The sequence below is a fragment of the Urocampus carinirostris genome, chromosome 2 (assembly GCF_059441175.1).
Source record: "Urocampus carinirostris isolate Australia breed hairy pipefish chromosome 2, RoL_Ucar_1.0, whole genome shotgun sequence".
Classification (NCBI taxonomy): domain Eukaryota; kingdom Metazoa; phylum Chordata; class Actinopteri; order Syngnathiformes; family Syngnathidae; genus Urocampus; species Urocampus carinirostris.
The window spans coordinates 25,575,832-25,601,575 of NC_142350.1; the positions used below are offsets into that span (position 1 = coordinate 25,575,832).

The 25,744-nt window shown below is 42.4% G+C and overlaps 2 protein-coding genes and 1 long non-coding RNA gene across 3 annotated transcripts; 1 reads left to right on the top strand and 2 right to left on the bottom strand.

Moving 5' to 3' along the window:
* Positions 1 to 1,209: 1,209 nt before the first annotated feature.
* Positions 1,210 to 13,557, bottom strand: chpf2 (chondroitin polymerizing factor 2). Its single transcript, XM_088326038.1, has 4 exons — positions 11,715 to 13,557; positions 7,020 to 7,584; positions 5,144 to 5,326; positions 1,210 to 3,025 (listed from the first exon to the last, which is right to left on the bottom strand). The coding sequence occupies exons 1-4, from the start codon at positions 11,987 to 11,989 to the stop codon at positions 1,778 to 1,780; spliced, it is 2,271 nt and encodes a 756-aa protein (XP_088182164.1). The 5' UTR covers positions 11,990 to 13,557; the 3' UTR covers positions 1,210 to 1,777.
* On the bottom strand, positions 10,487 to 11,698 carry LOC148371502 (uncharacterized). Its single transcript, XR_015849467.1, has 3 exons — positions 11,430 to 11,698; positions 11,050 to 11,134; positions 10,487 to 10,971 (listed from the first exon to the last, which is right to left on the bottom strand). It is a non-coding gene; the product is annotated as an uncharacterized LOC148371502 (long non-coding RNA).
* A 1,875-nt stretch (positions 13,558 to 15,432) lies between the features above and the next one.
* On the top strand, positions 15,433 to 25,523 carry abcf2b (ATP binding cassette subfamily F member 2b). The gene is made up of 15 exons (XM_088326041.1): positions 15,433 to 15,698; positions 17,747 to 17,907; positions 17,984 to 18,196; positions 19,044 to 19,226; positions 19,296 to 19,467; positions 19,977 to 20,072; positions 20,146 to 20,248; positions 21,755 to 21,850; positions 21,918 to 22,037; positions 22,284 to 22,373; positions 22,449 to 22,559; positions 24,134 to 24,196; positions 24,270 to 24,398; positions 24,469 to 24,672; positions 25,162 to 25,523. The coding sequence occupies exons 2-15, from the start codon at positions 17,769 to 17,771 to the stop codon at positions 25,279 to 25,281; spliced, it is 1,839 nt and encodes a 612-aa protein (XP_088182167.1). The 5' UTR covers positions 15,433 to 15,698; positions 17,747 to 17,768; the 3' UTR covers positions 25,282 to 25,523.
* Positions 25,524 to 25,744: the final 221 nt, after the last annotated feature.

Here is a 25,744-nt window from a genome sequence, read left to right on the forward strand (position 1 = left end):
TGTTTTCTACGAAGCTGGATATGGACCAAGATTGTGTGTGTGGAAGAAAAATACTTGAAATTCAATATTTTTTATTTGTATTTATTTATTTTTACAAATAAATGGCTTCTTATAAAACTCATAAAAGAACTTGACTAATTAAAAACCTAGAAGACAACTTTTATTGATGTAATTTATGTGCAGTGCTGCACCTCATGATATAAGTCATACAAAGGCGTAGTTTTGGCATGGACAGAGGGGGACGTGTTCCCACCAATATTATTTCAACATTTAGCCCTCTTCTTGTATTAGCGTTTGGATAACACTGCCAAAGTTAGCGGGCTGGTGGTGACCCGTAACTTAAATCAGCTGTAAAATATGCTAAAAACAAGAATACATCACCCATTTTTTTCTCATGTTTTTGTTACCTTGTTAGGCTTCCTCATGCATTTAATTATTGCTTTTTCTATTTTTGTTGTGGGTCTCCAGGCCTTTTTTCTGCCAGTATACCCAATTTTAAAAAATATATAAAAAAAGAACCTCAAGATAATTATATAAATAAATAAGAATTTTATGTTACTATTGAGGGGTATTAAAAGACATATGCAGGGATCAGAATGGAGATTTTCATTTTCAGCTGAAATAGCCAGGGTCCAGGAATAAAGCAGGGCGGAGCCAACACCCCCAACCCCCCCCCCCCCCCCCACCCCCCCCCAAACTCCTGGGTTTTAGGCAATTTACTTGTCCAAAACCATGCTTATATTTATCATTTAAGTAACATTTTTAGAAGATTAAAATAATTTGCCCACATAACTGATTTTTTTTGTAAATACTGCAAGATAAGTTCAAATGCAGTTCAGTCCCTGCAGCTTGAGCATCAATGCGGCCAACTTTTCTAACGGCCGCCAGGGTGCGCCAGAGCAATAAAGGAAAGAGTGAGACAGTCAGATTTTGAATTTGTTTGCTACGCAAGAGAAAAAGTGAAAAAGTCGGAATGCCTTTGGGGTTCAAAAAAAGCGGAAATCCGCGGATCCGCGGAAAATTCTGATCCCTGCATATGCTAGATATGTTTTCATTCTGATACTTTAAGTATATGTTAATAACAATAATACACATTTTCCCTGATTTTTCTCCACTTGCAGCTTTACCTGAGTAAATCTGTAAATTTCAAATACAGTTGGTTTTGGCATCACTGGCTGCACAGATTTTGATGCCATACTGAGTATGGCATAGTCCCTTGGCTTACTTTCATCTAAAAGGTCTGAAGTAACATTATTGCCCAAAAATATTCTGCAAATTACCATCTTTATAAAGAGTTGGCCTTACACGTCTTCAAGTCTTTGCTTTATTTTGTGCAGATATACTGAAAACATGGCAAGATGAAAATAAATGAGTGATAGAGGGAATTGTCATCCTGTTGACTAATAGTCTTCTAATGATTTCAGTTTTGGTGCTAGTTAAGTGTTTTCTAATTTAGTATTTTTACTGGTTCAAAACCGACCATAAGAATACAAATGTAACTATTTCCCTTCAAGTATTTTATAATGTACAGACAATTTTTCTTGATTTAGAAATACACATTCCTAGCAAAGTCAATAAGCATTGATGCAATGAACAAAAGTATGTGGGTTTGTAAGCATTTAAAACCAACTGGTTTATGGCGACCCTAACCCAATAGGAGGGTTCAAACCAAGTGTGCTATGTCCACCAAAGCCAAAACCAATCCTACGCCCTTGGGATGACATGCCAACATGGCGGGCAATCCCGGACCAAGGTTTGGAAAGACAAACGGAGCACGCTAGGTGGTACCAGCGTCCTCGTGCTGAAAAAGCGCAGTGGCGAGATGTGAGCGTGAGCCCAATCCTTCCAGGTTGCTGAGCATACACCGGTGATAAATGTCCTCACTGAGACGAGGGTTACATTGCCGTGAGGCGTACTTCTGTAGCAGGGCCGGCTCCACTGCGCGAAAGACGTGTAGGCCCGAGTAGCGCACAAAGACATCATAAACATCCATGCTCTCCAAAAGCTCCTCGTTGTCCAGCGCGTCGGCTGCCATTTTGGCCCGCGTGCTCATGTAGTCAGTGTTGTAGAAGCAGGCCTCGTCAAAGACGCGGCGGTCAAAATGGCCTTCCTTAAATGGATCTGCAGAAGAGGGCCTCGGTGCCACCGCAGGGCTGTACTCCTGAAAGTGCACTGGGAAGAAGACCTGCCAGCTGCTGATAGCGTTCATGCGGCAGCGATTGAGGAAGTCACCTGTGACTTCAGTCCACACACTGGCCAGAAAGAAAAGGGTGTCCACAGGATGCTTCTTGGATATGACGTCCATCAGCTTGACCTGCGACGGCACTTCGGTTTTGACACTGATCCAAGGGATCTTGATGTCGCGGTAGCGCTTCTCGGCCTCGCCGATGGCCGCCTTGGCGTCCGCGAAAACGTCTTCCCGGCTAACGCGTTGTGCCTGGAAAGGGTCGTACACGAAGAGGACGGTGAGGAGCACGTTGTCCCGTGCGTCCAGAACGTTAGCGCAGTAGCTTTCCAAGAAGGCTGCCACCTGCTGCCTCTCCTGCGCCGCCACGGGCAGGATGAGCTGCACCCGAGTGGCTTCGGTCACGTACGGCATGGGGATGATCTCCACAGAACTAAGCGGGCGCAGCATCTGTACCCGCTTGGCGATGACCTGGCTGCGGCCTTTCTGCGTGTAGGCCTCAAGCACCAAGTCCAGCACATACTCAATTCCGCGTGTGGGGTCGAAGCGCCGGTAACCGTTGAGCATCCGCCGCTTGAGGAAGCGCAGCCGCGGTTGGTAGTTTGCATTGAGGCGTTCCAGCGCCGCCTCCAGCACGGCGGCCACGTCGGCACGATCGGCGCCGCGTAGTTCGCACTTGGGCGAGCCGTCGGCGCACGTGTAGATGTGCTCCTCTGTGAAATAGTCCCAGGAGAGCACTTCGAATCGTGTGCGGGGCTGAAACGGGGCCTTGATGCCCACCGGCCACGTAAGGCCCATCGCGCCCTCTGGGGTCAACACACTCAGATTGCTGATCTGTGCCTGTGTAGACAAAAAGTTCAATTCGGTGTGAAATGCTCATTATGGATGTTTACACCAAGAAACCGTCTTATTGTTATCAGAAAGATGTCACTCTGGTTTGGTTTCCTCTATATCTCTCTTTTGGTTAATCACTTCATGGCTTTATTTTCCACCCTACACCTGTCACTTGTCTAGTTTACCCTCCAATCACACCTCTCCCGCTTCACTATGTAAACATTGTTTCCTTGCCTCGTTGCCTATCTAGTACCATCCTATGCCTCCTTGTCAGTCTCGTTTATCACTGTGTACCGAATCCTTGCCTGCCCTTTCAGATCACGAGTACTGAACCTCATTAAGGACCTTTTATCCAGATAAAATGGAACTCTTGGACTGTTGCCCTCAATGTTTGTACTCACTGGAACACAGACTCTTCGGCTGCATCCTCGACCCCGATTATCGCCTGGCTACTTGACGTCCGGTGTACCGAAACCCTGCCCGAATTGAACAGCAGTGGAAGTTATTTATAAAAACACTACTTTACGTATCATCCGCATCAATGTCAGGTTGCTGAAGTTTCCTTTAATCCTTGAGGAACGATAACAAGAGAATACAATTTGGTCCATTACCGCAGAAATCGCCAATGACAACTCCCAGAGTGTATTTGCAGAAGCAAGAACAGCATGATTCTTTTGTAGCAATTATTGTAAGTCAAATACGTATTCGTATAAATAATGGATTAACTAGTCTGACTTCAATATTTAAATTGACCTCATTCCACCTTTTTGGAGAACCGCATAAGTTTTTTCATAGTTTTAGAAGTAGTACGATTAACAAACCTTAAGATCAGTCAATGATTTGAAAGTGGCCACAGACTGGCTTGGCTGGTTTGGGTCTGAAGAGAAATGATTCGCTAGACCAGTTCAGCTAATGTGTTGATACTTCAAGATTAACAGGTCATCACTGCCTTTGGATCGCAGTTTGCAATCCTGATATCAACTGCTGGCTACTGGACTGAAAAGGCTGTGTTATCTCTGCTGAAACCTGAAGGAAACCTGGCTTGGCTTTCTGACTGAGAGTTACAAAGCAAGCTAGCTTGGCTTATTTCGACACATTGATTTATTGTGCTCAAGACTTGTCTTTCCTGGCCTACTCGACTTCCTTTTTGAAGTTTTTATCGAAGATAATTTCTTGAACAGTATGCGCCCGAGGGAGTTGCGCACCCACTACAGATTCAACATAGCGAGCCAGAGCTGCGGAAAATCCTTTGTAAGGACAAGCTTTCTCCTTCCTCGTGCAGGAGGAGTAAGGGTCGATAAGGGGGAGCAGTTGCCGTATTTGAGAAATTCAGAATTTTTGGAACCCATCGATCTCTGCAACATTGGGATATTATTGAAGTCTCATTATTCTGTTTTTGTTTTACAGCACTGCTGTCATTGTTGAGATTTAGCCAATATGCCTTAATTTGGCTTTTCAAATCATAACTTCCTTAAGGAGAAACAATTAACCAAGCAACTAAAATAATATATGGCTGAAGACCAGTCTCACTAAACTATACTTTCTATATATCTCACCCAACCTGGGGTGAACTATTAGATCCAAATTACATCATTTCCAAATAAGAACTAACTGAAAGAAAAATGGGAAATGGTCTGCATTTATATAGCGCCTTTCAAGTCCCTGAAGACCTCCCCAAGCGCTTTACAATGTGCTTCACACTTACACATTAACACAGTTATGTTTTCACTTGATCAAGTCAAATGTTTTTTCCCATACAGGAAAACATGTTGCACCATGAATTGTAGAAAATGAATCCGGCAGAGTATGAGAAAAGTAAGACCCCATTGTCGCAATAAGAATAATAAAAATTAAGAATAATAAAATTCACTACAACAAACTGGATATCCAGTTCTTATTCTTTTTCCTGTAGTCATGACATATGTTCTTCTGTTGGGTTCAAGTAAAATAATTCCATAACAAAACTCTTCTGGTCTCTGGCTAAACTTCTTGAGTTACCTTAGCTATGAGAGCCTAATATTGATGGAATTGAGTTTACACTATCAACATACATGCTATAATAGGCTTAAAACATCTCTCTAAATTGGAGAGCAAATTGAACCTCCACGTGTTTTGTAACCTCACCTGTAGCTCCTGAATGTGCGTATATGTCTGGTCTAGCTCGATCTGGCTGAAGCGCTTGTTTAGCCGGTACATGAGGTTGGGCTCTGAAACGGGATGCACAGTGAAGGCCTCCTTGAAAGCAGCACTTTCCTCATGCTCTGGGTCTGCGTTCTTGCCCAGCTCGAAGTAACGGTATTTCATCTCCTGTTGGGACAGAGGCCACACGTTATGCTACAGCCACAATGATTGGGAAAGATCGTGTTCTGGCACACAACGTGAGTGTTAGCTGTCTTGTACTACAGTGGGCTCAGATAACCACCCGTGATTGTAAAAAGGTGAACGCACGCATAACCCATTCGCAACAATTTAGTGTACACCAGGGGTCGGCAACATATGAGACGCGTGCCAGTGCTGGCACGCAAGAAGTTAACCAGTGGCACGCGAGCGCACGGCAAAGTAATAATGATTTTTTTTTTTAAATGCGCATTTTTGCCTGAAATGTTGACATTTTCATTGCGCGCTATGTTGTTTAGCGGCTTTACAGTGACCGTGTGTCTGCGCGGTGCCTCGCAGAGGAGGAGAAATCTGTGTTTTAACCCTCCCACAGAAACACCGGCACGCGATAAATGAACGGATCTCGTTCTTTTCAGCCAGCGTGGACAGATGACTGGGGGTTTTTCTACAAAAAATGACCGTGCTGTTTGTGCATTATGCCTCGAGAGCATTGTACCTCGCACGTCAAGTGTTAAACGTCATTACGAGACGAAACATGAACATGAATTTAAGGAAGCGTCTGAAATGGCGGATACATTGAAACGCGCTGTGTCCAGGTACGGTGTAGTGCCTAAATCAGACCCCCCCCCCTCGCGTGAACGTGCATTCTGCTGCGCTTCTGACAAAAGCGATCGTATTCTATATAATAAGTTTATTGAAACAATAAAGCGAGCTAACTCCTGAATAAAAAGTCCTCATGTGTGTGTGTGTGTGTTTCAAGTTTTGATGAATGGTATGGTAGCTGTCCATATCACATCTTTTTTGATTGTAGTTTGTTTATGAAGAATGGTTTAAGTCATAGATGTCTACAGGCCTTTCCACATGTTGCTCACATTCATTTTTTAGTTTGTTGACGAACAAGAATAGTGGAAGATAAAATTGGTCAGTTATACGATTTCAATGTATATCCATGTTGTATATTTGGATTGGTGTAAAATGACAGCTCTGTTGGATATAAAAAAAGTTTTGTGCGAGTCATTAATCTTGGTGTGGCACACTGATTTACAAGGAAATTTGAAAGTGGCACTCCACATCGAAAAGGTTGCTGACCCCTGATGTACACAAAGGATTAGGAAAACATTATCACCTCTTTGACAATTTCAGTAGAGCATTGGAGTGTTGAATCTAAATACTTTGATTATTTAATCAGTTTAATTGTATCTGCAAACAAAAAAACAAGCACAAGGCACAAGCCAGCTAATCTTTGAAATTTTCACAAGTGTACCAAGGAGGCATCCTTACCAGATGCCAGAGTCAACTCATTTAGCTTCTCTCAATGCAGAGGAGCAGTGGTTAGACACTGTTCCTCTGCATTGAGGTGACCATAGGTGACAGTAGGAATGTAGATGGACCGGTACATTGAGAGCTTTGCCTTCAACTCAGCTCCTTCTTCATCTATATGGCAGATTCTGTACTAATCCGTCTGTCGATCTCCAGTTCTACCCTACACTCGCTCATAAACAAGACCCCAAGATACTTAACTCCTCCAATTGGGATAGGATCTAGTCCCCAACTCAGGAGGGCATGCCACCCTTTTCCGACCGAGAACCGAAGTTGTGATATTAAATTTTGCCACGAAGATTTCCAAGCCAAAAAGGAAAAAGGCCAGTAAAAACTCAGTCACCTGGTGGACTTCGACGCAGCTCAGTCCCAGGTAGTCAATGATGCAGCGGCCGAGCCACTCGTCGGGCCTGACGCTGAGAATGTCATTGCGGCAAGCGTCCAAGTGCGGCTGCAGGCGGGCGAGCAGGCTGCGCGATAGCAGGTAGCCGTAACCGCCGTGGCAGTATCGCGCCTTCTCCTCCCCGCCGATGAACTCCTCGGCACGACCCATGTATAGGTCCCGACCGGGGCTCAGGTGACCCACCAGCCGACTCAGTTGCTGAGCTTGCATGTAGGTGTCATCCTGGGCCAGCAGGAACCAATCGTAGTCGGCGCCGTGCTGGCGATGCAAGTGTCGTACCGTTTCGTACATGAGCCAGACGGGCCGGTCGTCGCCGTGCGCCACCACCGCCATCCCGTACGGCACTTTGGAGCTGCGGAGGCCAGTAAAGAAGGTCGTTCGTGGGAAGTGGTGCGCCACCGTGCGGTTGACGGCCACCGCCAGCGTGTTGAGTGTAGCGCGCGACGTCAGGACGCCCACCAGCAGCCGCTCGCGAATTCCCAGCTCCGTATGGATATAGCGGCTTCTGATAAAGGGGCAGGGAATTGGTAGAGAGGGCAGAGACGGTCAAGATCAAGGTAAAGCATTTCGGGAAAAGCCAAGTTGCAAAATCCAGAGCAGATCCGATCGATTTGCAAACATCACATCTGAACTACATCTCATGAGCTGTAGAATCACCTGAGTGACTGATGCCATTTACATTGCTACTTCACAAAGGCTATTCATTGGTACGTCTTTATACAAGCACCCCTAAACAAGAATTTTCGTATGAGTTTTTTTTTGCAGCAAGAATCTTGCTTGCTGAATGAACTAAAATCCAGGTCACAAGCAGTCGCAGAGACTACCACTAGAGGCAGTTTACCGCTTGTCACTGTTTACCGCCATTATCAGCTTGTCCAGTTTGCACGAGAAAACTACTACAGACAGACTAAAGTGCTGTGTAAGATGTGTGTGTGTATGTTCATTGAAAGTTACAGTAACTTTAATCTTAAGAAAACAGTAAGTGATTACATATCATCAACTGTCTCTTCATCTCATGCCTGCCAACTTCCACCAATTGCTTCCCTTAATATTGATCGCCAAGCTTCCTTATTAAGTGATAATAAATGTTACAAACATCATGGCAACCATTTACTCACAGTAAGACGGACTACATATGTCACAAGCCAGGAACGGAGACAAGAGCCAATAGCGTTTGCTTTACTTAGTTTTTATTGAGAAAGAGAGCAGTGCTTGCAGCCACGATCCGATGATCGTCGGTCACGGGTAGCTGATGGCAGGAACACGGAAGTGGCACTTCCGTGTCGAGCGAGGGTAGTCGTAGACAGCGAAAAAACAGGTCGATGGCCGGGACGGAGAAGCAAAAGCAGTAACGAGTCCAGAAAAGAAGTCGGCAACAGGTATCAGGCAGGAAACAGGGCAAAACGGGTCGATGGCCGGGACGGAGGAGCAGAGCAGAACGGGTCCAGAAACAGGTTGGCAACAGGTATCAGGCAGGAAAACAGGGCAGGATAATGTCGGAGGGTACAAAGCTTGCCTAGATGAGAGCATAGGTTCGCAGACGGTCTGACAGCTTCCTCTTGGAAGATGGGGGTTTAAGAAGAGTCAGAGAGCCAATCAGCGACCAGCGTTGTTGGCGCCAAAGGAACGGGCACAGGTGCCTCGCATCAGGAATCATGACAACGCAGAATACGGCGACAATATTAGCAATCCGCGATGACGTAGCTTTTCTGCTACCAGTGACCGAGAAAATCTGGGTTAGAGCAGAAATGGACAAGACAAGATCTGTCTTATTTCTTTTATTTTCTCATATAAAAATTGTTACACAGTGTACAGGATTCAAAATTATTAAAAAACATAAATTGACAGGTATGTAATATCCGCGACTCCTCCTTCCACAATATCATGTATAAATATTAAATATGTATTATATAATCTATACATTAATACTGTTAAAAAAGTATTAATATTGTTATAAATATTATTCTTATTAATGATCTACTCGCTTGCATCAACAGTAGCAAACATATGTTTATAGTAGTAATTTTGGGCAAACAATAAGTATATCTCTGACACTAAGCCTACTAACACTTACTATTCAGAATTCAAGTAAATTCTATTCTCAATGATACCCTATGTTCATCTTGCAGCCACAGATTTCTATGGTGCTTTTGAAAAGCATACCTGTCAACCTGTACGTTTTTTATGCATTTTAAGACGTGTACGACGTACAAGAAAATCTGTGCGGAAAAACACAAATTTGTCAATTATGGGTAGAAACCAATAGGTGGTACACTGATTATGACGAAACGGCAAATCAATCAAGTTCGCTGCGGTAGCCTCTATCTCGGTATCTTTTTTTCGTTGCAAACGAAGCGAGTGGTTTGATGCTACTGTGCGCATCAAACCGCATCATGTGGTAGTTATGTAGTGAAAGGAAGTCCGTCTCTTTTTAGAGAACCGGATTTTTTGTCTCAACTCATTAAAGAGAGACGGCTCTCAAACGGCTCACTTGCTTTGATGCATTATATTACGAATCATTATTGTTGTACAAAGAAGTTAAGAAAAAAAGGAAGTATAAAAGGAGAAAATGAAAAAAGACAGGTTTGTTGTTATCCCTTTAATCAGTATATTACCAACAACAATTTAATGCAGAAAATGAATTAATAATTTGAATAGGAAAATATATTATTCTACTTAATTATTTTTGCATGTATTTTTTCCTTCTACAGTGAACGTCCAAGCTATTTCATTTTTGAACTTGTTTTATAATAAACCTCATTCATGTCGAGCAACTCAGTATCTCACAACAAAATGTTCATTAACAATATAAATGATGTAACGAAAAACATGTACAATATAACATGTTGAACTACATAAATAAACACAGCTTTCTTGGACGAATTCGCTGAACTTTTGTCTGAGCTAGTAACCTATGCAGACAAAATTATAATTATGGGGGACTTTAACATTCACATGAACTCCCCACTCAGTTCTCTTACTGTTAGGTTTCGGTCTCTAATTGATGCATTTGGTTTTAATCAACTGGTTGATTTGCCAACTCATAAAGATGGAAACACGCTAGATTTGGTTCTGACTCGAGGAGTTTCAACCTCAAACATGACGGTGTTACAGTGTACTACCGTTATCTCGGATCATTATTTAGTTACATTTGAGGTGCTAGCTAAATGTAGTATTAAAAAAGCTGAAGGATTTAGCGGACACAATATAAGCAATGGCAATTTGGAGGCCTGCCTCACTGAGATAAAAGAGTGGATGTCACTCAATTTCTTGCGTCTTAACTCTGAAAAGACCGAAATGTTAGTTATTGGTCCATCTAAATGCCGTGACTTATTCTCAAAAACTGCTGTGAACATTGACAAATGTCACATCACAGAGTGACTCAGTTAAAAAAATTAGGTGTCCTTTCAAACACACGTGAAGAAAATTACTAGAACCGCTTTTCTTCCATCTTCGCAACATTGCTAAAATTCGTCCTGTATTGTCTCAGTCGGATGCGGAGATTATAATTCACGCCTTTGTAATGCACTACTCTCCGGTCTTCCGATGACCAGACTCGAGTCTTTAGCTGGTACAAAATGCCGCAGCGAGGCTTTTAACTAGGACATAAAAGTCCAATCACATCACCCCAATTTTGGCTAACCTGCATTGGCTCCCTGTTAGCCTAAGATGTGATTTCAAAGTTTATTATTATACAAAATCATACATGGACTTTCCCCCTCATATCTTTCAGATCTGATTTCCCCCTATGTTCCGGACCGAAGCCTTCATTCTGAGAGCGCCGGTCTTCTGGTGATCCCAAGAGCCAAGAAGTGTTCAGCTGGTTCGACAGCGTTCTCCATCCGGGCACCAGTGTTGTGGAATGCTCTTCCCCCTGAGATCCGATCTGCAACTTCAGTGGAAATGTTTAAAGCTAAGCTTAAAACACACTTCTACTCTATAGCATATGAATAACCTATATTTTTCTTGCCCTCATGTTGGTTCCAGATCAGGGGATGGTGTCATAATAGTCTGTGGTTTGCAATAATCTGTAGTCTGTGCAGCCCATTGATGGTCTGAAAAAAATAGTCTGTGTAATAACCTGTGAAGCCCTTTGAGCCTCTTTGTGATTAAGGGATATAAAATAAAATGACTTGAAAAAAATATGGTGTAAGATTATTTTGTAAGTGAAAATACAACATTTTGTAAGGGCATGGAGCCGTGTAGGTTGACAGGTATGGAAAAGGCTTGTTTCCATTAGCAATTGCAACAAAGAAATTGTGTTCGTTAAAATTGTGACTTGTGCACCGATACACATAAATGCTGAGCATGTTGTTTTTTGCAAATTGTGAATCTAAAAACTCGACATACAAATGTTGTCTCGCGCCACTCAATTTCATACAGCTACTCTGCAGTTTTGGGTCAACACTGCGCACGCACCCTGAGCTGATCCGGTGATGACATATGCTGGAAAGGGGGTATAAGAGGTATTGTAGTTATTAAAAAGGGGAACACTTGGCTGAGGTCGGGAGCTATGATGTATTTACCTTAGATTCGCTCAAATGTGACGTTACTATTGCAGTAGCTTGTGACGTCAATTGACGACAAGATCCATCGACTCGCTTCAAAAGGACAACAGGCCTTACTTTGACCTACCTTAAGACTTTCTTGTGCTGCTGGTTTGGGTCCTTGTGATAGGGGACGATCTGCGGGTTCAAGTTGTCGTCGTCACCGCCATCTCCTTTTCTGCCCCCCCTTTGAGCATCGGCCCTGCCCGGGTAAAGAGGCTCGGCCTCACACAAGTCCTTCGCGTCCTTTGCTCCCCCCTGCGTCCACGACACCATCAACAGGCTCAGGCTGCAACCCAAACACAACCCGAAGAGCAGAGGTAAGGCCGGCCGGAACGCGATCAGCAGCGACCAAATCCGCATATTTGCTCACTTCTCTTGCACCGCAGGGAGATAGTGTCAATATAACCGTCCCAATCAATCTAAATGATGCGAGATACAATGGAGTCAGAAAGCTCCGACTCTCAAGTCCAAATTGTGTTCATCCCGTACAGCGTTCTAATTGTCGCCGAGCTTGTAAAAAAAAGTTCGACGGATCCATAAAGTTCAAAGGAAGGAGACGTGTCTGGGCTCACAAACTTGAATGGTCGTCATCTGCCAGCGTGTGATTTGAGGGCGGCAGTCCATTTTGCGAATAATCCCTAACGGGGCCATCTTCACACGGCCTTTGATGGAGTGGCAAAAGGGGAAACACTTCAACACGCTGGCCGTCGAGCATTTTTTTTCCTTGTCCGCACTAGGCCGTCATCCCATCAGTAGGCTCGTCCTTTTCGCATTTAGATTTTTTTCTGGCTCTCCTTCTCCGTCCTCCTATCTCGCTCTCTCTCACTTTGACTCTCTCTCTCCCTCTACCTCCTTCGTTATTAGTAGGAATGGGCTGGTCTTGACATGAGTTATAGGTCGTTCGTAAACAGAAGTGCTCTATAAGCAGACTCTAAAGGGAACGACAAGAACAACCAGCTGCGCATCAATAAGGAACCAATTCCGTTCTTTCTCGCTCCTTTTCTCTCTCTCCCTCCATTTTTCGCTATCTTTCTATATATCTTTCTCTTTTGTCCTCCCTTTTTCACTCTTTATTTTTCTCTTTGTCTTTCCATCTCAATTGGTATTTCCCTTTCTCTCTAAATTTCACTCTTGCTCTCTCTGTACCTGGTTCTCTTGTTTTCTTTCTTTCTATCGCTCTCTTTTTCTTGCTCTCTATCTTACATTTTCTATTTTTCTCTGTCTCCATCTCTTTCTCTTGCCCTTTCTTTCTCACTCGATCTCTTTTACTCTTTATCTTTCAGTCACTCTTTTTCCCTTTCCATGTCCCTCCCTCTAAATCTATCTCTCACTCTTGTTTAGTCTTTATCTCTTTATCTCTCTCTTCAAACCCTTCTCTTTCTTTCTCTTTCTCTCCATCCACGTTTCTCTCTCTCTCTCTTTATCAGTCTCTCGGCTTATTTCTCTCCCTCTCTCGAAGGCTATCATGACTGGTCGATAAGTGTCGTCATCTCTGTATTAACCATTTGAACGTTTAAATAAGCTAAATGTTTACTGTATGTTAAGACAATAAGGGCTATAATGGAGTAGCATAATGCATTTAAAATTGATTAATTTGGTGCATAGTTTTCCCAATCATTGTAATGTATCATTAACACGTAAAAATAACCGTTTGGGAGCTGTACTAGCCGTCTCCTTTTAGTGAGCCAAGCCGAAAAAGCCGCTTCTCGAAAAAGAGTCGGAATTACCACTTCTACGACACATAGTGAAACCTTGACACATGCGTAGTGCATACGGGTTTAGACTCCGCCTCCGTGCCGGTACCGTGGCAAAGAAAAAAATCACGTGACTGACTCACTTCCGCCTTCGTTCGCTTGTGGTCGTGCAAGATAATGTTGAAACAATTATGATATATTTGCTGTACTTGTACTGAATGATGTATTTATCATTTCCAATGTGATTCTTTAAGAGTCACATTATTAAAAAAAAAAAAACCTGACGAATAGCACATTAATAAATCAATGGGCAATGCCACTGCAAAAGAGTATATTTCTGGCACATGTTCTTAATCTTAAGCAATTTTCTTGTAATTTCAGCGTTCAATTTTGATGCCACGATTGTCTTGTTTCATCAGATAAAGGTGCTCGCCTGATATAGATTATGTTCTATTTACAGTATTATCTATATATTAAATTATCATTTATGTGGCTTGTGCAAGTACGTGCACTTCTTTGAAGCGCTAGAATAAACTCTTCCTTTTTCATCTTTTTGGGGTTTGGTTTGACGTTTGGACTGACTTTGAAACGCTCCTTTTCTCACTTGCACAATTTTCATGCTACACTGACAGAAATCCATGAGCTTGAGCATTAAAACATTCTCCAACCGCTCTTCCTTTCCTGCATCCTAATATGTTGCGAGTCTCAAACAGTTTTGATAAAAGTAAGAGAAAAGCAGATAGGGGCGGTGGGAAAAATGATAAAGGTTTTTCGGAATCAGTTGGGCATTGCAAACACACTTAAAAGAAACAATATTCTGCTTTCAAATTTCTAAGGACACCTCAAACGATACACCCCAATTTGAACTTTCAGCATTAATTGCCCTTTTTTTTATAACTTTGGAAAACTGATCATCTCTTTGTTGTCCAACCTCTTTTAAAAAAAAACAGTCCTCTAGGTTCATGGTTTAGGTATCTCTAAACCACCAGAGTTGTAGGGGTTTCTCTTATTGTGGTGTGTTTTTGGGTGAGTACAGCCAAGTGGCACCCATCCCTCTCCAGGGTAGGGGTTTCCTCCTTCACATGAAATAGATAGTACTGGTTTAGATGGTTATCAGTATCACGAAAAGGCTCTTGTTGTGACTCAGATACAGCACCTTCAGCATCTGGTCGCTGTTATTTTTTGGGGAGAAAAGCATCATCCTGTTCTTTAGAGGTTAGCCTTGACCTTGGCATTGATGGGCAGCAGCGTGGTACAATACTGATAGCAGATGACTGGGGAAAAACGATTTTGTCCTGAAATTTGGAGTGTCGCATAGTAAAACATACAATCTGCGAGCGGCAAGCCTAGAATGCAGCCATAAAGAAGAATCATCTGCACCCACCCGGAGGAGGGAACCGGAGCTCCACTGTGGGGGTCCCGGCAGCAACGGCCTGGTTATTCGGGTGGTTGTGGAATGTAGAAGTAAGAAGGGACAGGACCCATCTGAGCATGCCGGGCAGAGGACTGGAGGATGCTGCTTGGGAGGGTGGGATGGAATCCCACTTGAAAAGACAGAGCTATGCCCTTGCACAATAGTATTGCCCTTTACACATTGGTTAACAGCTGTTAAAAGTGTCGATAAAAATTGTTCAAACCTCATATTGTTAGAATATGATATAATAAAATTGTGAATGTATTCAATTGCTGTTAAAAGTGTCGATAAAAACTCATATTGTTGGGATATGTTATAATGAAATTGTGTGTTTAATTGCTGTTAAAAATGTCGGAAAATTTGTTAAAATGTCATATTGTCAGATACAACAAAATTGTGAATATGCTTAATTGCTGTTAAAATTGTCAAGAAAAAATGTTCAAACCTCACATTGTTTATTTGCTGTTAATAATGTCAATAAAATTGTTCAAACCAAAAAAACATTGCACGGCGTGTTGTCACATTAGAAAAAAAAAAAAAGCGATGGTGTTATGTCATTATGCTTTTGTGACATTAATGGCACTTTGACCCGTAACAGACTGCGTGAATGTTGACGTTTTGTGCGCAGTATCTCCATCATTGCAGTTTCCGATTTGATGACGTAACGGTGACGTAAAGGTCCTGAAATCCTCAAAAGAAAAGAATTTTACCTGAACACTTTGTATTGGTATGATTTTTTTGAACAAACATATTTTATATCTGGAATCAACAGTTGGAGTAGTTACCACGGAATATGTCGTATTCAATTCCAATTTGTTTAATCGGTGAACGCTCCGCCCATATCTTTTATTTTTCCTGGCGGTCCCGGACTGTAGTGGTTCCTTCAATCCTCGAAACCGGCAAGGTGCAGACGGGCCCTCGTCTCTCGGTGAGTACCTTGGCCCACCAAATCGTAAGCAAGGTAAGAAAAGACGGATATGAGTCACAATTCTCGGTGTGATTTTTGTGCCAGGGACGGGGGCGACACGTTTGAGGTAAAACGCCGATCCAGTTCAAGCCGTTTGCCGGGCCTCGCGTCATGCCGCTTTACGGGCCTTTCTATGGCGTTTGTCCGGGCCTGCCGTTGCTTCGGTGTGGTCGTGTGCTAGTGTCATGGCTGATTTCTTTATCTCACTCTTGTTCTGATCGCGTGAGCGATGTTTCTGCATTCTACAAGTTCTTAAACTGCCCTTTTGAGGGACGCCTTCGCCAACTCCTGCTAAGCTAACCGGCTAGCATGGAGAACAACGTGTAAGCAGCAGGTGGTGCATGGGGCCGTACCTCCCCGCATTTTTTTACACAAACTCTCACGCTGAACCATCTTCCTCCATCATGTTCAAATAGCGATACAGGATGTATAGGTTATTCTTAAACGCCGAGTCGACGCGGCAACTTAATATTCGAATTTGGCCCTCGAGTGTTACATTGCATGTCTTTTATGTATCTGGAGTTTCTTTGCTTCAAGACTGGTGATTTAAATGACCCGTATTGGTACCAACCTTCTACATTGTCTGTAAGCTTGTCATATATAACTCTTGAACCGGTGAAAGGAAATTTTTTAAAAACCTGCAGGACTTGAGACATTCGAATAACAAGTTGTCTTACCCTTAATCAGACCTTTCTTTTATTCATTTGCCCAAAACTGACCATATTAAACATTTTAGACAACATGTCTATATGTCCAAAACCATGCATACATTTATATTCGGGGTATAGCCGACTTGAGATCAGATGTTGGGTTTTTTTGATTCCTTCCATAGTTTACAAGAGTTCATTAAACTAAATGTCTTTAATTTTTATTTGGGCTGCGTCATCCTCCCCGCCATCTTGCCGGAACCCTTCCTCATCGTATCTGAACTTTGAAGTGTGACGGTGAAACGGAGAGCATGCTGGCATAACTCGTGCGCACTGAGTTGCCAGGCAGATTTTGAGAGATGGCTTGTTTGTTTACGTTCAGGAACCTATTGGAGCGGCTATTCACAGCGCATACTGTACTGTATTTTTGATTTCGAATGCTAGAACACCTTTGTAACCAGATGCAATCTGTTCCCAGTCAGGTGCTTGGTAACTTGAAACTTTCCCACGTAGAGGCATTCGAAGTAAAGGTACCACTGTAATCTGGACGTGTTTATGCAAGTAAACGTTGTCTCACCATTTAACATTTGAAATGAAGTAAAAGATGAGTTGGTCCATGTCACTCATCCCAATCAGTATACACTATGCAGTATAGCATTCCACACCCACCATAATTAAGGAAATTTCTGCTATGTAGGAACAATATCTTCCTGTATATACAATAGCGTTAACCGTTACGACACGTAACCCAATGTTTACTTGTGTGCAAAATTGTAGGCGTAGTTTTCTCATTCTGAATATTATGATGCTGCAAACAGCTGAGACAAAATATACACACAAACTTTAGACTGCCATGCTAAAAATCTTAAGTTTTCTTAATTTTTTTTCTCCGGGACATTTTTAATTTTTATGCCCCCATCGAAAAAGGCCACTGTTTTATCGATCCTTCTGGCAAGTGTCTTAATAGCTCAACTTGTAACTAGATGCAGCAATGGTACAAACCTTTTGAATGAGGAAGCAAACAATCACTGTACCTGGTTGATTGGTGATTGACATGATTTATATCCTTTTTAGTTGCTGAGATGATATCTATTTGCATAATGACGTGTGTGTGAAGAAATTGAAATGTAATTTGGCTGAAGCATTGCCAACCCATCATAAAATGCGCTTGTTAAATTATTGGCTCCGATGGTTGTTGTTTTTTTACGAGGTGGGAGTTATGCTGTTGTGAGCTTTTGGGATTCTTTAATATTGTTGCACACATATTGCAGGCCCCTCTTCGTTAAAGTCATTTTAACACTAATTTAATTCTGTCAAGAACGGATTGACAATTTTTTGTTAGATGTTGACTATTTCAGAAGCTGATCTTGGTGTTTCTTTGTATTGGAAAATTAGCCCGCACTAAAGAGAAACAGGCATGCCTTCGGATTTAGCTAAGAAGAAAGCGGCAAAAAAGAAGGAGGCTGCCAAAGCCCGGCAGCGGACCAAAAAGTCTGACGAGGTCAATGGAGAGGGCGACCAAGTGGAGGGCCAGTCCAATGGCGCTGTCAGCAATGGTAAGTAAAAGGACTTAAGCACACAATGAAAATGTCCTGAGAAGCATTTTTTCCTTACCCCAATCGCACTTCATAGGTGTGGAGAGTCTGACCAAGGGGCTGGACGAGTTTGAGCTGGCAAAAACAGAAGCCCGCGCTGTGACGGGCGTTCTGGCTTCGCACCCCAACAGCACGGATGTGCACATCAGCAGTCTGTCCCTTACCTTTCACGGCCAGGAGCTGCTGGTGGACACGAGCTTGGAGCTTAATTCGGGCCGACGCTATGGACTCATCGGCCTAAACGGCACAGGTTAGCTGCTGGGAGACCCTAATCCTCCTTTTCTATGAGTTTGTTCTGGGTAAGAGACAAGAAAGAGCAGTGACATTTATGAAAAACTTGAGTACTGTAAACACGAAACCCGGTCAAATTAAAGGGTTCATGGATCATACATGGATATTAAACAGACAAAAAGTATATGATCTGGTACAGAAAGCAGAAAAACATTATAGATGGTATATCACTATATACATTCCTGGGTGGAGTTTTTTTTTTTTAATGGGTCATGGAAATACAATATCAATCCTTATTAAAATAAATAATATCTTTATCATAATTCTTACTGGTTATTATTAATCCCTAATTTTCTCACATCACTTATTGTGTAAAAGTATAGGGAAATTTAAAAGTTCAGTACATTCTTTATTTTAATAAAAAATGATCAGTGGGGCACTTGTGTACACAATCAAGAACATACTAAGTTGTTTGTTTGAAATAGACTGTTTACATGGCTGTTTCTTTTTAAAGGAGCTGGAAGGAATTTGAAACTTTTTTTTTTTTTTTTAATCAGAGCCACCATCTCTTTGCTTGTCATCGTTTCAGCCTATGTTTGCTCATTCATGATGCGCATACAAGTACTTGCACTTAGATGTTCTCGAAAAAAATATTTTGGATCTTTTTGGGGTTATGTTTTGACAACTTCAAGGGCTCTTACCTTCCCCATCATCCTGCTACACTAACAAATGGAAAGAAAGAAAATAACCTAGCGGGGACGAGCATGACATTACTCTCCACAAATTACGCTCATTCGAGCCTCTGCAACCGTTTGATTTTAAGTAATTTGCAATTGTTGCTTACTGTCATTTTGTTTTGCCTTCAGGGAAGTCCATGTTGCTGTCGGCCATTGGCCATCGTGAAATTCCCATTCCAGAGCACATTGATATCTACCACCTGACCAGGGAGATGGCGACCAGCGAAAAGACAGCGCTTCAATGCGTGATGGAAGTGGATGAGCAGAGGATTATGCTGGAGAAAGAGGCTGAGCGGCTGGCGCACGAAGACTGTAGGCCTCTGTTGCTCTCATTGGCCAGGAAAAAAAATGGTGCATTTGTGACGGTGTTCTTCCCTTCAGCCGAGTGCGAGAAGCTGATGGAGCTGTACGAGCGCCTGGAGGAACTGGATGCCGACAAGGCAGAGGTACGGGCCTCGCGGATCCTCCACGGTTTGGGCTTCAGCTCCGCCATGCAATCCAAGAAGATGAAGGACTTCAGTGGAGGTTGGAGGATGCGCGTCGCCCTTGCCAGGTCCACACACAGCACTAAACCATGCTTGACTACCACTGCAGCAAACTCGTATTTGAACACATTTAACGCGCCTGTTCGTTTGTCCCCGAGTGGATCTTTTAATTTGCCGTGAATACTATTCTTGAAATACTAATCTTGAAATTTTTACGTAGTTGAAATTCACATATATTTTCAAAGCCTCATCAATAAATTATCAGGCGTTAAAGTACATTGAAACAATTACACAATTCCCCCAAAACCTTTTAGGTTATTTCTGTGGCTTTCACAAAAACATGCTTTTTATCAACGCACAGTATATATTTCAATCTCATCAAACTTTGCACAATGGAGTCACATAAAAAAAAGCAGCGAGTAATGCATAAATTCCGGATTATTTTCTTGTGCTTCCGTCCTCAATGGGTTAACCGGCATCAAATTTGTGGTGGAAAATTGAGCAACTGTACTGAAAGTGTCTTATGCTAATGCGTGTGTCTCCCCTTTTTTCCCCCACCACCACACACATAATGCAGGGCCCTCTTCATTAAACCATTCATGCTCCTGCTGGACGAACCCACTAACCATTTGGACCTGGATGCATGCGTATGGTTGGAGGAGGAGCTCAAATCGTAAGTCTGTTGCCAAGCAGCTTTTCTGGAATTGCCCATTTGAAACTGATCTTGAGATGTTGGCCTTGGTCAGCTTCAAACGAATCCTGGTGCTGATCTCGCATTCTCAAGACTTCCTTAATGGCGTGTGTACCAACATCATCCACCTGCATCAAAAGAAGCTCAAGTACTACACGGTGAGACTGATACACAGACTGTGCTTAAAGTAGATGCCTTGTCATGTTAGTCTATTATGCGAGTCTATTTTGCATTAGTCAACTGGCGCATCATTCCTCCTCTTTTCTTGTCACTGTTCACTCAACCTTTCTATTAAAAGCTAAAATATGGACTTAAAGGAAAGACTGGTCGCTGCAGCAATTAAAAGCTCTTTTCATCAGAACTTTAAGTAGAAGGAACCGGCTTTTGTATTTGCATTTTAGATCTTTCAGCAGTTTTACTTGTACAGTGGAACCTCGGTTTTCGAACGCCTCTCAGTTTGGACAAATCGATGTTCGACAAATATTTAGAGAAATTCTTGCTTCGCTGTTCAGTCAAAAAATCGGAGTTCGAACGCCGGTACGCTAGGGTGCGATGCTGAGCGGCGTACGGGTGTTTTAGCCCCTAATTATGCCTCCGAAGAAGTTGGGTGCTCGCAGGACAGGTGAAAAAAATCAAGTTGTTCGTCCAACTATTGCCTTTAAGAAAGACATAATAGTTAAATATGAAAGAGGTGTGCGAATTTCCGATCTTGCTAGTGAATACAGCATGGCTAAATCTACTATCGATACGATAGTTAAGAATATGGAGGCTGTGAAATCGAGTGATGCGGCTAAAGAAGTTAGCGCTATAAGCAAGCAACTGTCTCAAGTTTTGGAAGAGGTTGAAAAACTTTTAAAGATTTTTCTCTCCCCACCGTCCACCACAAAGGTAAGAAATCCTATTCATAATCCTTTTTTTTTAAAAAATTTTTACACGTTCATGTTAGCGTAATCTTTTGTACGGAAGATTGCGCTAACGCGAATGTACAATTAGCCTGGGTTAGCTTCATGTTTACGTTCTTGCTAAACAATCAGGGTGTTGGAACGGATTAAAATGATTTTACATTACTTTTAATGGGAAAAACGATTTTCCGTGATCGACCAAATCGGTTTTCGAACAGGGTTCTGGAACGGATTATGGTCGTGAACCGAGGTTCCACTATATCACTTTTTGGTCCCTCAAATTTCCTTTACGCACTTCAATGCCTTATATACACAGTGAACCAATGTTTATTGCGGACGTTCCATTCCAAAAATAACCAGGTATAGGAAAAATCTGTGAGCTAAAGAACTTTATGGTTTTGGGCAATTGGACTGGACCTTCAGGAGACGATATCAATCCATTCTGAAGTCGGGATTGCAAAGTGAAATTGTTGTTTTTTCAAGAATGAAATAAAACTTGCATGATATTTTATGTAACACGGACAACAAATCTACTTTTGGAAAGGCAGCGGCAGTTGTTGTAAATTGTTGCAAAAATTCCCGCTAGTGGCCGGAGATGATCTGTTTTTCTTCTATGGTGATAACATTTTTCCAATTATTCCATGTTTCAATGTGCTTCTTTTCTCCTCGAACCAAAAGTGTGCTACATTGGTGCGCCCCGTCTATTTACAACTTTGGTCGTACGTGGCTTGCCAACCAAACTTTTTATTTGTCCTGCTACAGGGGAACTACGACCAATATGTAAAGACCAGAGAGGAGCTGGAGGAGAACCAGATGAAGCGTTTCAACTGGGAACAAGACCAGATCGCACACATGAAGGTAAAAGGACTTTCCAAAATGCTTTTTTTCCACCCACTATTTCTACTAAAGTCCCATTTCCCCATAGAACTACATTGCTCGCTTTGGTCACGGCTCAGCCAAGCTGGCCCGGCAGGCGCAGAGCAAAGAGAAGACATTGCAGAAAATGGTGGCCTCGGGCTTGACTGAAAAAGTTGTCAATGACAAGGTAGGTAGGAAATGTCCAAGCGTCCTTCTGCTACCTTTGGCCACAAACTGAGCATTTTTGCGGGGGTTCCTGCCCTGACACTGCAAAGGCACAATGCCTGACTGGGTACAGCCTGGATGGGTCAAGTAGAGTTGGGTACATCGAGTCTGTGAAGAAGAGGCTGAAGTTTTGGGGGACACGACACGCCTTTGAATTGGTCCATATGTCATTGCTGGCTTTTCATTTTTATCTTTTCTATTTTTGCAGACGCTGTCATTTTATTTTCCTTCCTGTGGAAAGATTCCTCCTCCGGTTATCATGGTTCAGAACGTTAGCTTCAAGTACAGCGACAACACTGTGAGGACCCACGATGAACCCACTTGCACTTTATCTCTTATCGACCTACAAACTCATTCTTTGACTTTTGTGTAGCCGCACATCTACCAAAATCTGGAGTTTGGCATCGATTTAGACACTCGCGTGGCGCTAGTGGGTCCCAATGGGGCTGGAAAATCCACACTACTCAAGCTGCTTATGGGAGAGGTGAGGCAGAATGCATGCACTTGTTGAATTGCCCAAAATCAAATGTTTCAGTCGAAATATAGACCCTGCCCTACTTATGAACGAAATAGGTTCCGGGTGATCATTTGTGAGCTGAATTTATTCGGAAGTTGCTTTAGTGCTATATTTTTAATAATAATAATAATAATAATAATTTCCTTTGTATTGTCATTCTTTGTAACAATGTACTCAGAACGAAATGTCGATACACCTGACCCGTTGTAGCGAGCCGATGCAGCCGCAGCCAACAGGGGGCGCCGCCATTTTACCAATGTTATAAGTCTTAGGTATGACTCGGCCGAGGCGCGAACCAGCGACCTCCCAGTCTCAAAGCGGGCGCCCTACCATCTATTTTGTATGTTTAAGTGTGTTTAAGGCTTGTAATGGTAACTTTATTGTTTTGTACTAAAGAAATAAACATTTCATAAGATAATATGCTGTATAAAGATGAGGTGAAGTTTAACTTCCTTTTGGAAGATGGGCTTCAAGATTTAGGCTACTTCCTCCTCCGTGGTAGGAAGCGATTAAACAATAACGTCAAAATTCTTAGCGCGCTAGGAATACAGTACACGTAGTATGTTTACACACGAACTATTAAGTAGAAGCTGTATTTCTTCTTCGTGGTGGATGCTGGGTGACCTTTCACAGCGCCATGCGGCAGAAAGAAGCACTACAGCACTGTCCTCTACTTGGAAAAAGGTGCACACAATACAAAATCTAACTTACAGCAATGTCTGGATATTTTTCAACATCCTGGAAAAAATGTATGTACTGTTTTTCGTAAGTTGAATGGTCGTAAGTAGGGGGTGTCTGTATCTTTTATTCCACTAAGGGAGTGCATTTGTGTGTTTTTTCCACTAGCGTACTTGGAAGTATAGTTTTCTTTTTAGTTCGTTTTTCGGTCGCTATGGCCAAAATCATCCATGTAGTTTTTATTAAGCTGATAGTGGTTGCTGATTGTGTATTTTTGGACTGAAGTCTTCTAGGATAATAGTAAAGTTTTCAGCTATTTCACTGAAAAATCGGTATAATTATTTGGCTATAGTTATTTGATAAAAAGTTTGCTGTACCCATAGTTGCAAAGGTTGCGAGGGCCCTTTAATAGCTACTCTCAGCTCAGAATATAATGTACAACGTCACACATTATTTTTGACTACTTTGGTGGATGTCTGCATTTTTTTTTTTTTATAAATATATATTTTCTGTTCATATAATATATCATAATTATATTTAGCTTTAGTTTTTTTTGCATGAATACCTTAGATGTAAAATACAAAATATTTTTGAAGTGTTGTCTTTGTTTTAAAGATTGAGTGAAGGCTATCATGTTTAACAATATAGTTGACTTTGCTAGAACGCCCCAAAGCTTTCATAGGCAGTTCAAAAGCCAGTCTCTGGCATTAGACATACACAGTGGCACCAGCCACATTGGTTTTCAATGGGTCAAAATTTATCTATGAAAACAAATAGAATTTATTGACTTTTTGGCCTGAGTGGCAAAGAAAGCTGAAGAGGTGTGATTAAAAATGAAATTAAAGTACTGGTTATGATTTCAGCTTCTACCCACGGACGGCATGATCCGCAAAAATTCTCATGTCAAGATCGGCAGGTACCACCAGGTAAGATGGCTTTTGCGGGTCTTTATCCCATCCTGTCCAGGCATTGGTTAATCAACCTTATTTTTGGGCACAGCACCTTACAGAGCAGCTTGACCTAGACCTGTCACCCCTGGAGTACATGATGAAGTGCTTTCCTGAGATCAAAGAGAAGGAGGAGATGCGAAAGATCATTGGGCGCTATGGGCTGACTGGGAAGCAGCAGGTGACCATCGGCTTTTTGCCTCCTCTTCATGACCAGACTCTGTTTTGACACACCAAAAATTTCCCTGTAGGTCAGCCCTATCCGCAACCTGTCGGACGGGCAGAAGTGCCGCGTATGCTTCGCTTGGCTAGCTTGGCAGAACCCGCACTTGCTTTTCCTGGACGAGCCCACCAATCACTTGGACATTGAAACAATCGACGCGCTGGCAGAGGCAATTAATGACTACGACGGAGGCGTTATGCTGGTCAGCCACGACTTTAGGCTCATCCAGCAGGTTTGTCTTTTTCCAAAGGAAATGACTTCATTTGTGCTTAAAATCCTTAGTGTTCAGTATAGTAAACATTTGTACCTCATAATTTTACTTCAGTGTGCCTATTTCTGTGGTAATCAATAAACGTGATGGCAAGCCTGACTTAATGGCTTCTAGCTAGATTTCAGCGGCTGCTGTCCTGGCCCAAAAGGCCGGTAACTTTGTCTTGACGGTAAAGTCGTTGACATTGGATGAGAACTTTCTGCCGCCAGACTGAAATAATGCAAATAATGAATGGCGATTTTAAATGTCCCAAATTTACTGAACAGAGAAGAATCTTTCTGCTCGTGAAAGCAAATGAAATGTTTCATTCTTTGAGTAGAAAAATATGTTTGACAGATCAAAGGAATGTAATAGAGACTCATGTTGCATAATAGAAAAGTATAACTAAATTTAAAGACAATTATCGGTAGCAGTCACATGACGGTCAGTGACAATTTGTTGCTGTTGCAGGTGGCCCAGGAAATCTGGGTGTGTGAGAAGCAGACCATCACCAAGTGGAAGCGGGATATTCTGGCCTACAAGGAGCACTTGAAGTCAAAGATCGAAAAGCTGCAAGCGCATGACATTTAACATGAGAGACCGCCGGGTGACTTTCTATGTAATTGACTGATTCAGGGACCCCCGTTTGCTCAAGCACACGCTGTGCATTGCAAGGCACCGTCTTTGTGAGTTTTTACCTAAATTTGACATCACCAATTTTGCTGCTTCATCTTCATATTTAAAATTTAACTATTTTCGTTGTAAAAGCAGTACCTTATTTAACAGTGTAATGCAATCAAGGTCCATCTTAATAAACGCATGGGGATTCAAAATGTGGCTTTTTAATGTGGCTTTTGATGAAACATGGAAAAGGGGCTCGATCCCCTTCCAGGACAGGCTGGCTGCAATCAACGTTGCAAAGTCATCAACAGACAATACACATATATCATCAACATGAGATATCGGTAATAAAAGAATGGCCTATTGACTGATACAGCAGGTTCTAGATGGGTTAAATCAGATCCAAGCGCCAGTGTGATGGCTTGAAATGCAT

Coding starts and splice junctions, on each gene's coding strand:
- chpf2 (XM_088326038.1), bottom strand. CDS start 11,989: ATGCGGATTTGGTCGCTGCTGATCGCGTTCCGGCCGGCCTTACCTCTG. Junction 7,585..11,714: donor CAGCACAAGAAAGTCTTAAG/GTAGGTCAAAGT, acceptor CCCCTTTATCAG/AAGCCGCTATATCCATACGG. Junction 5,327..7,019: donor GCTGCGTCGAAGTCCACCAG/GTGACTGAGTTT, acceptor CTGTCCCAACAG/GAGATGAAATACCGTTACTT.
- abcf2b (XM_088326041.1), top strand. CDS start 17,769: ATGCCTTCGGATTTAGCTAAGAAGAAAGCGGCAAAAAAGAAGGAGGCT. Junction 18,197..19,043: donor CATCGGCCTAAACGGCACAG/GTTAGCTGCTGG, acceptor TTTTGCCTTCAG/GGAAGTCCATGTTGCTGTCG. Junction 19,227..19,295: donor GCGGCTGGCGCACGAAGACT/GTAGGCCTCTGT, acceptor TCTTCCCTTCAG/CCGAGTGCGAGAAGCTGATG.